Source organism: Periophthalmus magnuspinnatus, chromosome 23, assembly GCF_009829125.3.
Source record: "Periophthalmus magnuspinnatus isolate fPerMag1 chromosome 23, fPerMag1.2.pri, whole genome shotgun sequence".
Lineage (NCBI taxonomy): Eukaryota > Metazoa > Chordata > Actinopteri > Gobiiformes > Gobiidae > Periophthalmus > Periophthalmus magnuspinnatus.
The window spans coordinates 7,234,998-7,249,863 of record NC_047148.1 but is presented as its reverse complement, the minus strand read 5'-3'; the positions used below and the strand labels follow the sequence as shown (position 1 = coordinate 7,249,863).

The 14,866-nt window shown below is 44.3% G+C and overlaps 1 protein-coding gene across 1 annotated transcript; it reads left to right on the top strand.

Moving 5' to 3' along the window:
• The first annotated feature begins 1,005 nt into the window (after positions 1–1,005).
• On the top strand, positions 1,006–3,609 carry LOC117391461 (NXPE family member 3-like). The gene is made up of 5 exons (XM_055231524.1): positions 1,006–1,422; positions 2,048–2,343; positions 2,450–2,517; positions 2,669–2,863; positions 3,056–3,609. The coding sequence occupies exons 1-5, from the start codon at positions 1,006–1,008 to the stop codon at positions 3,607–3,609; spliced, it is 1,530 nt and encodes a 509-aa protein (XP_055087499.1).
• Positions 3,610–14,866: the final 11,257 nt, after the last annotated feature.

Genomic DNA, 14,866 nt, shown 5'->3' with positions numbered 1-14,866 from the left:
CACAGAGACAACAAGGGCCGGAGCAAGACAGAACCGGAGACGAGACCAGGGAGGGCCGGGCAGGAGTAATCCAGAGAGCGGGAGCCAGGGCTGGAGACGGGAAGCAAGCCGGAGACCAAGACAGGACAGGAGGCGAAGACAAGGGATGTACTGTACCGGAGCTGGAGTGCAGAGTCAGGAGCAGAGCAGGAGAGAGTAGGAATCTGGGAAGCAGCAAAATCCGGTAAGACACGAGTAGGCAGGCAACAAGATACAAACTTGAGCAGGAATATTCACGTTTACACGTGGACGGTCTCGCCCCGAGTGTCTTCTGCCGAGCCCTCATATACTCGACAGCAGGTGGTGGTGATTGCGCTGATGTGCTCCAGGTGCGCACGGGAGGAGTAGGAACTCCGCCCAGCTCCAGGTAGACAGGTAGGGGAGGGGGAGAGCACACAGGGAGACAGATAATGCAGGCATCATGACAATAGTGCATGTAAACTTCTGTATGTAAATACAATATGTAAATCAGACAGACAGCTATCAGCAGGTTACGGATGGATAATCATAGATGGTGGAGGAAACTTGTAAGTTTCTAAATGAGCTATTTGTGTCTCAAAGCTAATGCTAACCTAATCTAAATGTCAAAATAGAACACAAAATAACTTTATGAAAGTACATGTAATGTAAGTCAATTGTTTTTTCTTTGCAAAATAATTCAGATTGTTGTGCAATTTTAACATTTCTAATTAATTTTAACAATGCCTACTTTTCTAAAAACAGAGAAGCTTCCTCCAATGACGTTTTTACATTGTAGTGAAGGCCTTGACATGCTGTCTGTGATGATCTATCTTGCTATCGATTGCCTGGTATTTAAGTATTGATTTATGATTTATAGTGTTGACGAAATATCCACATGTTCTTTACATATTGTTCTGTTTATAGACCTTCAACTTCAGGTTACATCAGTGGTACAAAAGAGTTGCAGTCTTCTTCACGCGATCAACTTTTGACCTAACGACCTCAATGTCACCATTAGAGACGTCCACAATGCAGTCTAAAGCTGAGCTCCACAGTTGTAGCTACAAATATCTCTCTTCAGCAAATGTGGAAGAAGGACGCAAACTTCTGGACTCTATAACCTGGCCTGAAACTCTTTCTCTGCCCAAACCGTTTTCACTGAATTTGACGACTAGTGCATCCAAAAGCATGTTCACTATTGTACCTCAAAAGGAAGGCTGGTATGTGGGTGACAAGTTGGCGGTTACAATCCAGATGAAGGATTTCTATGGAAACCCAAAGAGGAGCGGAGGGGACTTTGTTATCGCCAAGTTCCAGAACCAGCAGCTGGGGGCAGGTGTAGTGGGACAGGTGCAGGACCACCTCAACGGGACTTTCACTGCAGTGTTTCCTCTGCTGTGGAACGGAACGGCAAATGTAGAGGTAAGAGATTGATATTTATAAACTCAGAGTCAGCAGCTCCCAGTATAGAGCTTCAGTGTCATGATGCTCCTGTCTCACAGCACACAGCTACAGATCGACAAGGTTTTTTTGTTTTTTTTTTATGGCCAAATTCTACACACAATATACATATCTATATTCTGGTAAAAAAAATAAATAAATAATGATGATTTTATTATTTTCGTCTGCAATAACTACAATCGGGTAAATACACAGTACACGGGACAATTACACATCAGTGCTACAGACAGCCCAAAGTACACAGCAGAGTGTGCACACTTTTAGTAATATGTTGAGTGCACGATTGGAGGGTGGGTTCACAAGTGAGGCATTCATGGACTTTGTAACAGTAAGAAAACACAATAGTGGTGAATGGTCAAAACCCTCCCAGACACAAAGAAATTCCATGTTGACCTAGGATCTCCCTGCTGTGAGACAATTGTGCCTCTAACTATGTGCCAATAGTTATTTTACTGTTTCTATAACAGTACTTAAGTGTTATGATAATATGCCTTACATTTGTCTTACTTCCCAAGACCCTACACTGTCGGCATTGGGGCTGGGAGTATCATACTCAGAAATGATCACTGGTGTTGGTTCTCTGTAGGTCATGCTGGTGCAAACTAGTGAGTCCATCACTGTCTTAAAACGCTTGACAGAGGAGGAGCCCGACAGGATCTTCTTCGGCAGTGACTTCAAGTCTGGATCGGTCAAACACATGACCACATGTAACGTGTGCCTGGATATGAACAAAGCTCCACTGTGTAACTATACCGACCTCAACACTGGAGAGCAATGGTTCTGCTACAAACCCCCAAAACTGAGCTGTGACACTCGTATCAGCCACTTCAAAAAAGGATACAGCCAGAAAACCAGCAAGGACGAAGAAGCTCTCTTCCAAAAGTAGGGATGATACATCGATCTTTGTTAAATTATTGGCACATTAAAATACTTGTTCCAATCAAATGTAGAGGTAGATTTAAATGAGCAATATCTGTCTGTGTTGTAGAGGAATCAACTTGAATGCCCCAATTAAGGCTGCGGGAAGTGACACTATCATGATTTTGCCAAAAACAGGTATTGCCTTGTGTTTCTTTGTCTCATTATAAGGAAAATACAGAGAGAAAAAAGTTCCCCACTGTAATGAGAAGGTTGTCCATAAACAGAATAGTTGAAAAGACTTATAAACTTATTATAAATCCATTCTTTTTTTTTCTTCTTTGTTCAGGTGAGCCAAATGTTGGGAGCCAAGGACCTTCCGGATATTATTTCAACAACCAGTGGCAACCACTACGTGGCCCTGCAGTACGCCAGTTCAACAATGCCTCAGTCATCATTGCCTGTCTCAAGGGGAAACAGTTGCATCTGTTTGGAGACTCCACCATCAGACAGTACTACCTTTATATCACAAAAACACTACCAAGTATGTAGGATAATTTGGACACTCACACCCTTCTACCAAATAATTACCTTTTATTTAACCAGAAGAATTAGTTTTGCAAATCTTTGTACACGATTTTGTAATATAATGAACCTTATCCCCTGGAGGAAAATTGCTTGGGTGGAGCATTCTCTGCCTGAGATCCTAATTTTATTCAAACTCTGTCTGTTTCAGACCTACAGACGTTTGACAAGCACAGTTCACCACAGAGTGGCCCGGGCTTGGCGGTCGACTACGCCAATGACATTGTGGTGACTTTCCGCTGTCATGGGCCTCCTCTTCGCTTTGTTTATGTCCCTGTGTCTCAGCTGCGATATGTGGCTAATGAACTGGATGGAGTGACCGGTGGACCCAACACTGTGGTAGTGATAGGCATCTGGTCTCACTTTAGCACTTTTCCCATAGAGGTCTACTATCAGCGCCTCATGACGATTCGCAAAGCAGTTCTACATTTGCTAAACCGGGCTCCAGACACTAAAGTCATCATCCGAAGTGGCAACATGAAAGACCTGAACCTGTACGAGAGTCTGACTAACAGTGACTGGTACTCCCTGAAGCTGGACAAGTTGCTTCGGGCTGTGTTCAAAGATACTGGGGTGTTCCTGTTGGATGCTTGGGAGATGGGACAGGCTCATTACCTTCCCCATAACCTCCACCCACAACCAGAAATCATCAAACAAATGATTGACGGAGTGCTGTCCTACACATGTCCTGAACATGGAAAGTGAATGTTGTAACAAAGAACGAAAATGTACTGGAATGTGTTAAGACATTAAAAGTTTACTTTTATACTTTTATTGTGTGCGGTATATTTTAACCTATGCCTGTAACCGCCTTTTTGTTTCCTATGAATTTCATGTTGTAGCCTCTAACTGTCCATGCAGATTTATTCAGATTTATGTCCCACTGGCAGCAGATGAAAATGTACCAGTGGATTCAGTGCGTGGACACTAAACTCAGACAAAACTGAAGTCATAATCTTTGGCCCACAGAAATAAACAGAAGTGTCAGTAGTCAGCTCCATCCTCTTTTTAAAACCTTCATGTGAGGCTAGAAATCTAAGGGTAATAATGGACTCAGACTTGAACTTTAACAGCCACATCAAATCAATAACATCTACAGCTTTTCACCACCTAAAAACATTGCAAAAATCTAAGGTATACTGTCAAAACCAGACTTGGAAAGACTTATCAATGCATTTGTCTACAGGAAGTTAGACTGCTGCAACAGCTTGCTCATTGGCCTCTCCAAGCGACCATCAAGACAACTGCAGTACATCCAGAACACTGCTGCTCGGGTCTTAACTAGAATCAGGAAGCACAAACACACATGTCCTGTGCTCAGGTCTCTGCACTGGCTTCCTGTGGCTCAGAGAAGATAATTTAAAACAACTCTGCTTGCGTACAAGTCTCTCCATGGCGTAGCACCAAAGTACATCTCCGAAATGTTAGTGCCATATGAACCATCTCGCACTTTGAGGACTTCAGGGACCGGTCTCCTGTTGGTGCCCAGAGTCAGGATTAAACATGGGGAATCAGCATTTCAGTTTTATGCAGCTAAAACTTGGAACAGTCTTCCTGAGATGTGAGACAGGCCTCTACTTTGTCAATGTTTGTCTTTTTTATTCTGTAGAGCTCTTTGAATTACTTTGTTTACAAACGGTGCTGTAAATTTGCCTTGCCTTGCCAGTATTGGGAAGTAACTAAATGCATGTAGTGAAAATATGTATTCAAAATACCAATTTTCAATAGCTGTATTCTGGTACCGTTACTTTCATTTTATGGTGTTGAGAATACAGTTACTTTCCTACAATCAAAGGAATACATGATCATATTTGATCATGATCATATTTGATCATGTATTTGATCATGATCAACAGTATTAGTGAATTAGTAAAGGAGAATAGAAAACAGCTTTTTTGAGTAGTAGGATAAGTGATATTTAAACAGCTTAATAATGAAACTCAAAAGGTATTCTAAAGGCATTCTAAGAATCTAGAATACAGTACTTGATACATGAAAATGAATATGCACACGCAAAATACTCCATGTAAATGCAGGTATTATGTATCCAAATACAAGTATTCTTCCCAACACTTACCCAGAAAATTGTTAGCTTTGTAAGATCTGTAACAATGGGTCCACAATGGCTTTTAACAGTTTTGTATGGCAATTTAGCATGTAATAGTGTAGACATAGTGTAAGGTTTAATTGCACTTCAATTGGCATCCATGCTGCATATTTCCCAAATTTAACCCATACAGTGAGTGATCTTAATGCAAAGCACTATAAGTACCATTCAAAATTAGGAAGGGCCATTCCTCTGGAAGATTTTAGTCTTTATAGCGTTGAAGCCCTGACTCTAGACTTTTCTTTATTCCATACAAATAAGAGTGTAATTTCTTAAACCTTGTGGTAACGTTAAAGGTAGTACGGAGAGAGTCCCACCTTTTAAGATTTCCATTTATGGTAAGCAACAGATTTTTATAGTTATTTTCAAACAGGAAATTAAGAGAGAAATAAATGAGGACCCCTAAAAATGTTATACTTTGTACAATTGGTATACTATGAAAGTGTCTATTTAATATTGTTGATCCCAGAGGCATCAAAGCAGATTCAGCCCAGTTCACCCTGTAGCCCGAAATATTTCCAAACATGTCAAATATGTTAAGGAGATAAGGTATTAATTCTGATGGGCTAGTGTGGATTAAAATGTCATCTGCATACAGGGAGATATGATTGTGCGTAACATTTATTGTAATAGGTGCCATTTTTCTTAGTTTGCCTTACTAGTTGCGCAGTGGGTTCCAAAGATAGACAAAGTAAGAGTGCATATAGGGAGTGGCCCTGGCACGAAGGACGAGACACAGAAAACCTGAATGAACACTCATTAGCCATTAACAGAAGTGCAGTAGGATTAGCATACAAGGTTCTAATCATCTGCTCCTTGAACCACCATCTTAACGTGGTGGAGGGGTTTGAGCACCCGAATAATCCTGGGAGCTATGCTGTCGGAGGCCTGATAGGGTCACCTATGGCAAACAGGTCTTAGGGGACAGGTCAGACTAAGAGCGGTTCAGAAGCCCTTTATGTTGAATGAAAGGGCAAGGCCAGTTATGTCACCTGGACTGTCTTGGACACTTGGGGGAAGAGAGAGGCAGAGCTGTTGACTGATCGCCACCTGGTGAGTTCCGTTGGCGGGGGAGGAAGCCAGACAGACCTCGCAGACCCAAGCGTATCATGAGGGTCTGTTGGGAACATCTGGCGGAGCCCTCTGTCAGGGGACCTTCAACTCATGCATCTGGGAGAGCTTCTCTCACATCCCGGGGGAGGCTGGGGACATGGATTCCGAATGGGCCATTCGGAATTCTTTGTAAAGATTATGGTGAAAAATAAACGCACTTGGGTCTGCACTGGACTAATTGTCTCAGCTCTGCTCTGTTCCTCTTTTAACCACTAAAGTTGCTATCTGGGCAATTACAATTGATGTCAGAAGCTGGGGCCCATGCAACAGAGTAACTGAGGATGAGTACAAGAAGAAAAGTGCAGATCGACCAACATGAGGAGCCTGACGAGGGGACAAGTGCACCTGCCGACCAAGAGGCTGGAGCAGCTTGCAATCCTGGGGACAAGCTGGAGGAGTTGACGGCACTGGTAAAGTCACTCGCACAGTCCCAGGCAGTCAGAGATCAGCGTTTAGAAAAGGAAGCAGTACAACAAGAAACAAAATGGAAAAACATGCAGCACCAGATGAAACATATGCAGTCTTTGGTGACTCGCATCATCCAAAGACAAGATCAAGAGCAAGAAATGGCTCCCCCTACAGGTCAGAATGAAAAATATGAAGATGAAAGCTCTGGTCAATGTGAACACAGCAGATTTTTTAGAGAGATGGTAATCCACAGAGAGCCAAAGCTGCTACCACTTTCACCTGAGGACGATATTGACAATTTTCTTACCACTTTTGAGAGAAGGGCTCAAGTCTGCAGATGGCAAAGAGATGAGTGGGCACTCCGCTTCGTGCCTCTACTCACAGGCAAAGCTCGCAGTGCGTATGTTCAGATGGACTTTGCGGAGGCTGAAGATTATGAAAAGGTTAAAGCAGCAATATTAACAAAATATGAAATAACTTCAGAGACTTACCCCCAAAGATTTCAGTCCATAGAGATCTTGCAAGATGAAACCCTGAAGGAGCTATACGTACGACTGAAGGACATGTTCTCTAAATGGGTCAAACCTGAAAAATCTACAATAAAGGAGATATCAGAGACTTTGATTGTGGAGCAGTTCCTGTGAATGGTTCACACGGAGCTTGCAGTGTGGATCCATGAACATGACCCCAAGATGGCAGAAAAAGCAGCAGAGCTGGCAGAGGTCTTCCTAGCTGCAAGGAAAGGACTCAACCACACCATTTATGGACGGGGCTCCTTCCAGGTCCAAAGAGGTCGGGACCGAGAACATGGACACAGAGACCAAGCCCAAAGTAAGTCCGATGGGGGTGAACGGGGTTTTGGTCATAATAGGGCTCTGTCTAGACCAGTGTTTTTCAACCACTGTGCCGTGGCACACTAGTGTGCCGTGAGATATTGTCTGGTGTGCCGTAGGAAATTATCCAATTACACCTAACTGGTCTAAAAAATATCAGGTTTCACACTGAGTGAGTAGAAATATTTTATTTTATTATAAAATGCTTTATTTGTGTGTTTATTTGATTCCTGTTCAAAATAATCTGATTTACTACACTAATTACTTTATATTGTAAATATAGGATGCAGAGTTTCATTTTTTTTTACATTTTCTGCTTGTGGTGTGCCTCGTGATTTTTTCAATGAAAAAAATGTGCCTTGGCTCAAAAAAGGTTGAAATACATTGGTCTAGACAAAGGCAAATTATACCTAGCCATGATCAAAAATCAAATCTTGGTAACAGTTCCCATAGGTCCAGCAAAGAAGTCAGATGCTACTTGTGTAATTGGCTAGGCCACACCCAGTATTCCTGTCCTTTAGCTAATAAGTCTAAGCCATCCCTTTACTGTGCAGCGCCCAGACCTGTGCGACCAAGTTATTTTGCAACCCAGAGAGCTTGTACCGCACCAGTCCTGACAAATGGCCACCGTACTACAGCACTATTGGATACGGGTGGCTTTCAGTCTATGGTTTTGTCAAGTTTGGTGTCAAGGGAAAAATGGAGTGAGGACAAGACTACCATTAGCTGTATTCATGGAGATGAACACCAGTATCCAATAGCAGAGGTGTACTTGACAGTAGGAGGTCAAACTTTTCTAATGCCAGTAGCTTTGGCCCCAAATTTTCCTTTTGATGTGATTCTGGGTAATGATGTTCCAATTTTGTTAGATTTGATGCAGGAGTCAGAAAACTTGCCGGAGAACCTGAATATACCCATATACTTACCTGTAAATCCTAATCTACTTGAAGATATACCTGCAAATCCATCTGTAAATTTACCTGAAAAAGCAGCACCACATAGGCCTTATAATATAATAATAATAATAATACATTTTATTTGTTAGGCGCCTTTCAAGGCTCTCAAGGTCGCCGTACATACATACGTACACAATACAAATTGAAACAATATAAAATGATTAAAAATACATTTAAAAACAAATATAGATTAAAGCAAATATAGATTTAAAGACAGAGCAGTTATGGTCAGAGTGGTCAGGGTGAGAAGGCCTTTCTAAACAGATGAGTTTTGAGTTTAGATTGGAAGTGAGAGAGTGAGTGTGTGTTGCGGAGGTCATGGGGGAGGGAGTTCCAGAGCTGGGGAGCAGAGCAGCTGAAGGCTCTGCTCCCCATAGTGACAAGACAGGCAGGAGGGACAGTGAGGTGCAGGGAAGAGGAGGAGCGGAGGGAGCGGGCAGGTGTGGAGATGTGAATGAGGTCAGACAGGTATGGAGGGGCCAGGTTGTGGAGAGCTTTGTATGTGAGGAGTATGATTTTGTAGTGTATGCGGTGCGTGATGGGGAGCCAGTGGAGCTGTTGCAGGACAGGTGTGATGTGGTAATGGGAGGATGTGTGTGTGATAATGCGGGCAGCTGAGTTTTGGACCAGTTGGAGTTTATGGAGTGATTTCTGTGGGAGTCCGAACAGAAGAGAATTGCAATAGTCTATACGGGAAGTGACCAGGCTATGGATGAGGATGGCAGTGGTGTGTGGGGTGAGTGAGGGACGGAGGCGGTGGATGTTTCTGAGGTGGAAGTAGGCGGACTGGGTGATGTTGTTGATATGGGAGGTGAAGGAAAGTGTGCTGCCGAGGATGACACCCAGACTCTTTACCTGAGGGGAGGGGGAGATATGGTTATTACAAGAGCTCAGCCCGCAAGAGTGTCTTTAAAAGAGTTACCATTTTGGGGGGAGGACCTTCAACCTGTAAGGGAAAAAACAGTCAAATCAAAGGCACAGAAAAGACGGGAAAAGTTTATAGGTACGGCTTGCAAACAGACAGGAAAAACAATCAAACCTTCTCTCCAAATTGAGTTTGAACTCCCATCAGATGTAGCCAGACTCCAAAAAGATGATGCAACCCTAAAACCCTGGTTCCAAAAAGTTACAGAAGTGGAAGGGGTGAAACAGGGCAGTCCAGGATGTTTAGAGGAGGCAACATACATCATTAAAGCGGGCATTCTGTACCAAAGCAAGGGCACTGTTGAAGCCTTGGTATTACCCAAATCCTTTAGAGCCAAAGTAATGGAGCTCGGTCATTCGGTGCCATGGGCGGGACACATGGCATTCCAAAAACTTTGTGCAGAATTTCAAGCAGATTTGTTTGTCCGGGCATGTACAATGATATCTCAAAATTCTGTAATGCATGTGAAATATGTCAACTTACCTCATCTCGCAAAGTCCCTCGTGCTATGTTGCAGCCTCTACCTATTATAGAAACTCCATTTGACAGAATAGGAATGGACATAGTTGGGCCATTAGAACGCAGCAGTTCAGGAAACAAATATATTGCTGTTTGCTGTTTATTACAGCTGTTTTCTAGAGTGGGAATACCAAAAGAAGTTTTGACAGACTGTGTGTACAATCAGACTTTGAAAAATATGCTGCGTAAGTTTGCGTCTCACACAGGAGCAGACTGGGACCAGTGGTTGCCATACCTGCTATCCGCATACCGTGAAGTGCCACAGGCCTCAACGGGGTTCTCGCCCTTCGAGTTGCTCTACGGACGCCAAATAAGGGGGCCTCTCGACCTCCTCAAAGACTATTGGGAGAATCCAACCCCCTCAGAGGAGAATGTGGTGGCCTATGTGGTAAAGATGAGGCAACGTCTAGAGGAAATGTCTGCTCTGGCACAAGATACTTTAAGGACCGCTCAACAAAATCAAAAGACTTGATATGACCGCAAGGCTAGGGAAAGAAGCTTTGAACCTGGTCAGAAAGTGCTTCTTCTCCTTCCCACCTCCGAAAGCAAACTCCTTTCCAAATGGCATGGTCCATATGAAGTCACCAGAAGAGTGGGTAAGGTCACATATGAACTTTATATGCCTGACAGAACCAAAAAACAAACGTTTCATGTGCACTTGTTAAAAGAATTTCAGTCCCACCAGGAATCTGTTCATCAGCTGCTGGTCCGTGCTGTTGAGGACGAGGAAAGGCCAGAGAAGTTCATGCCTGGAAGCCAGGGTGAGTCGCTAGTCGTAGACACGTCACATCTGTCTATCTCCCAGCAGGAGCAACTGGTTCCTCTCATTGACCCAGAGCTGTTCAGAGACTCACCTGGTTACACTGACCTGGTCCAGCACAACATCCGGCTGAAAAAAGAGGCTCCTCCATGTCAGAAGAGATACAGAATACCTGAGCGGTTGGTGCAAGCTTTGAAAAAAGAAATCAAATTGATGTTGGAACTAGGCATAATTGAAATCTCAAACAGTGAATGGTGCAGTCTAGTGGTTCTAGTGCCCAAAAAGGATGACTCGCTGAGATTTTGCATAGACTTTCGTTATCTGAATTCTCTTTCATTGTGTGACCCTTATTCAATGCCTAGGATGGATGAGCTGGTGGAGCGAGTGGGGCAGGCAGAGTACATCACCGCCCTGGACCTGAGCAAAGGCTATTGGCAAGTGGCACTGGCTCCAGAGGTCCGAGAGCTGACAGCCTTTAAAACTCCTTTTGGTATGTACCAATTCAGAGTTATGCCATTTGGACTCCAGGGGGCACCAGCCACCTTTCAAAGACTAATGGACTATGTTCTGAGAGATGTTTCAGAATTTGCAGTGGCATATTTGGACGACATTGTAATCTACAGCCAAACCTGGGAAGAACACATGGCTCACCTAAAACAAGTACTCCAGTGCATAAAGTCTGCTGGCCTAACTATTAATTCTCAGAAATGCTGTCTGGCTCGGAGAGAGGTGGAGTACCTGGGCTTTGTCATTGAACACTGCAAACTCAGGCCCCAGGTGGGAAAAATGGAGGCTATTCATTCTTTCCCCATTCCAACCACAAAGAAGAAAGTGAAGAGCTTCCTAGGGCTTATTGGCTGGTACAGGAAATGTATTCCTCACTTTGCAGATCGCTCCGCGGTGCTTAATGACCTCACCAAAGCATCAGCACCGAGAAAAGTGATATGGACTGACCAATGTGACCTCGCTTTCAGGGACCTAAAGGAGGCCTTGGACAACCATACCATTCTACAAACCCCAGACTTCAACAAACCATTCATTTTAAAACTGATGCATCTGGAGTGGGCTTAGGTGGAGTTTTATTGGAGGAGGTGGATGGAGAGAGAATGCCAGTTGTCTTTTTGAGCAGGAAGCTACAGGATAGAGAGACCAGGTATTCTACTGTTGAAAAGGAGTGCTTGGCCATGAAGTGGGCGATCGATCATTTCAGCCTAGAAACTGATCATCGTGCTCTACAGTGGCTCAATAAAATGAAGGACTCAAATACAAGAATTGCAGGCTGGTACCTGGCCCTACAACCTTTCAACTTCACAGTCCACTACAAGCCTGGCAAGGCCAATGTAGTTGCGGACTCTCTATCAAGGTTTGTCGTAACGGTGGGTGTAGGTGCGGACCAAAGGGTGCAGAACTCGGGACAGATTTACAGTGTTTTATTTACAAGGTGCGGGATTCAAAGTCAATAGTAATAGTCACAACTGGGAGCAAGGTGCAGGAGGCAGAGCGGGCGGGCGCAGGACGGGACAAGGTAGGACAGACCAGAACCGGAGCGGGAGCGGAGATAGCCAGAACCGGGACACGACGGGACCAGGAACAGGACCAGGAGCGACCGAGCAGGAATAATCCAACAGGTGAGAGCCAAGGCGGAGGACGGGAGACGAGCCGGGAACCCAGACGGGACAGGAGGCGAAGACAAAGGGTGAACTTTACCGGAGCTGGAGTGCAGAGGCAGGAGCAGGAACGAGCGGGAGAACAGGCATCTGAGGAGTGGCAAAAATCCGGTCAGAGACAAGCAGGCAGGTAACAAAATACAAAGACTTAAACTGGAGCATTTACATTTTTTAAGTGTATTCTGCCGAGCCCTCAAATACTCGGCAGCAGGTGACGGTGATTGCGGTGATGCGCTCCAGGTGCGTGCAGGAGTCAGGGACTCCTCCCAGCTCCAGGCAGACAGGTAGGGGAGGGGGAGAGGAAACAGGAGGGCAGGCAAAACAGGCATCGTGACAAGGTTATATGAAGACTAAAAATATTGTACCATTAAAAGAGGGGGGAGGAAATGTAATGTAGCTAGTCCATTACCATCATGGAGGATAGCAGAAAGGAAGGACATACACAAGATGTATGTTTTATTGATAAATGTGTATCACTGAATTGATTGTAATTGTGCAAATTTTAACTTACCCATGTTGTCTGCCTTAGGTGTTTTGGCCAAATCAGTCCCCGGCCAGCCGAAGCACCTTAAGAAGGTTCCGGGGCAGACCACTGGGAGTTAACAAGGAGGGGTGTTGTGTATATTTTAGCTTTGTGGGGGAACGTGATTAGTTTCCACTGTTAAAACAAGTGAAGTAAAACGGAGCTCTATTTTAATTAACAACTTAATTGAATAAATTCTTACATTGGTTGATTGGAGCTGAATTTTAACAAGAGAACTGGATGTGAGAAAGACTTACCTGTTATACCGAATGGGCTCACCCAGTTAGGGAGAGGCTCTATAAAAGGAAATATCTCAGTGGCTACGTGAGAGGGTGCTGTATGTATAACAGGTACTGCAAAGGCAGATTTTTAAAAAACTTTTTTCTTGTTTCTTTGTAAAGTTTATGGTGAAAAATAAACGCTCTCCATCCCACAGGAAACTCTATGTTGTTCTACCTGTCTAAGTGTAAAAGTTCATTATCTCATGGGTGTGAAAGAAAAGTCACTCTGCTTTGAAATGTATGTAGCTTTGTCATTCTGGTATAAATACTTAGAGCTTAGATGCTTGGAAACAGAGTAACCGGGGGGAGAGATGCTCTAGGTGAGACCTGGGATGCCAAAAGGCTACCAGTCTGTGGCCATTTCAGGCCTGGGCCTTGTCCTGTCTGTATCTGCTGTAACAAAGAATAAACCGTTTTTCTGTATTTCAAAACTCATCGAGCTTTGCAAATAGATCACTTTTCAAGAATTGTTATTTTTCCACAACAAAGCTTATTTGCTCTATTTGATTGGGAAGAAAAGCTTATCGTAGTGTTTCGTATTGACAACCTTTAACTGCTTCCCAGATTACTCTAGGGTCATCTACAGAGTCCTGGTTTAACCCAATAAAGAACTCTAATTCTTCAGAAGGATGGAGGAAGGATGACCAATATTTCCATCAGACACCAATTTTTCATAATCACTCACTTCTAATTTATAAGAAACCCATCTCTTTTTTACAGTGGGAGCATAAAGGGGTCCATGACTTCAGTAATATCATAGGCCAGAATGGATTAAGAGAGTTTCATGATTTACAAAAATGCAATAACTTGTGCGGTACATCCTTTTTCTTCTACCTGCAGTTGTTCACAACAATGCGTTTTCATGCTGAAAAATCACCCCTTCCACACTATTCTGACTAAAGTAGAAAGCTCTGGTAGGATTTCTGATCTATATAAACTACTTGTCAAGAGCTCACAAAAATGTACCTATTGAGCAGCTTTGGAAACCTGAACTGAGGGATCAGAATGGGAATGGAATTAGATCTGGTCAAACATTTCCCTCTCATCGAAGAATCCTAATGACCAGATGATTCATTACAAAATAATTATCAGAGACTATCTATACCCTAGAAGACAACACTCACTGGGATTTCTGCACAGACAAAAGTATTGGCACATTTCTGCATATGGTCTGGGAGTGCCCTGAGGTGGCACAATTCTGGGAAAACGTCTCAAAGGCACTGTCTAACTTAACCATCCCCTGCACTCAGAGGTTTATTTTGCTAGATGATTCCATCCATCCATCCATCCATTTTCTTCCGCTTATCCGGGGCCGGGTCGCGGGGGCAGCAGTCTAAGCAGGGACTCCCAGACTTCCCTCACCCCAGACACGTCCTCCAGCTCCTCCGGTGGGACCCCAAGGCGTTCCCAGGTCAGCCGAGAGACATAGTCCCTCCAGCGTGTCCTGGGTCTTCCCCGGGGCCTCCTCCCGGTGGGACATGCCCAGAACACCTCCCTAGGGAGGCGTCCAGGAGGCATCCTGAGCAGATGCCCGAGCCACCTCAGCTGGTTCCTCTCAACGTGTAGGAGCAGCGGCTCTACTCCGAGCTCCTCCCGTGTGACCGAGCTCCTCACCCTATCCCTAAGGGTGCGCCCGGCCACTCTGCGGAGGAAGCCCATTTCAGCCGCTTGTATCCGCGATCTTGTCCTTTCGGTCATTACCCAAAGCTCATGACCATAGGTGAGGGTAGGAACGTAGATTGACCGGTAAATCGAGAGCTTCGCCTTCCGGCTCAGCTCCTTCTTTACCACAACGGACCGATACAGCGACCGCATCACTGCAGACGCTGCACCGATCCGCCTGTCAATCTCCCGCTCCATCCTTCCCTCA

What these genes read in the sequence shown, in the direction of transcription:
- LOC117391461 (XM_055231524.1), top strand. Translation starts at nt 1,006, where the DNA reads ATGTCACCATTAGAGACGTCCACAATGCAGTCTAAAGCTGAGCTCCAC. An exon ending in ACGGAACGGCAAATGTAGAG is followed by an intron (nt 1,423 to 2,047) that starts GTAAGAGATTGA and finishes GGTTCTCTGTAG; the next exon opens with GTCATGCTGGTGCAAACTAG. An exon ending in GAAGAAGCTCTCTTCCAAAA is followed by an intron (nt 2,344 to 2,449) that starts GTAGGGATGATA and finishes TCTGTGTTGTAG; the next exon opens with AGGAATCAACTTGAATGCCC.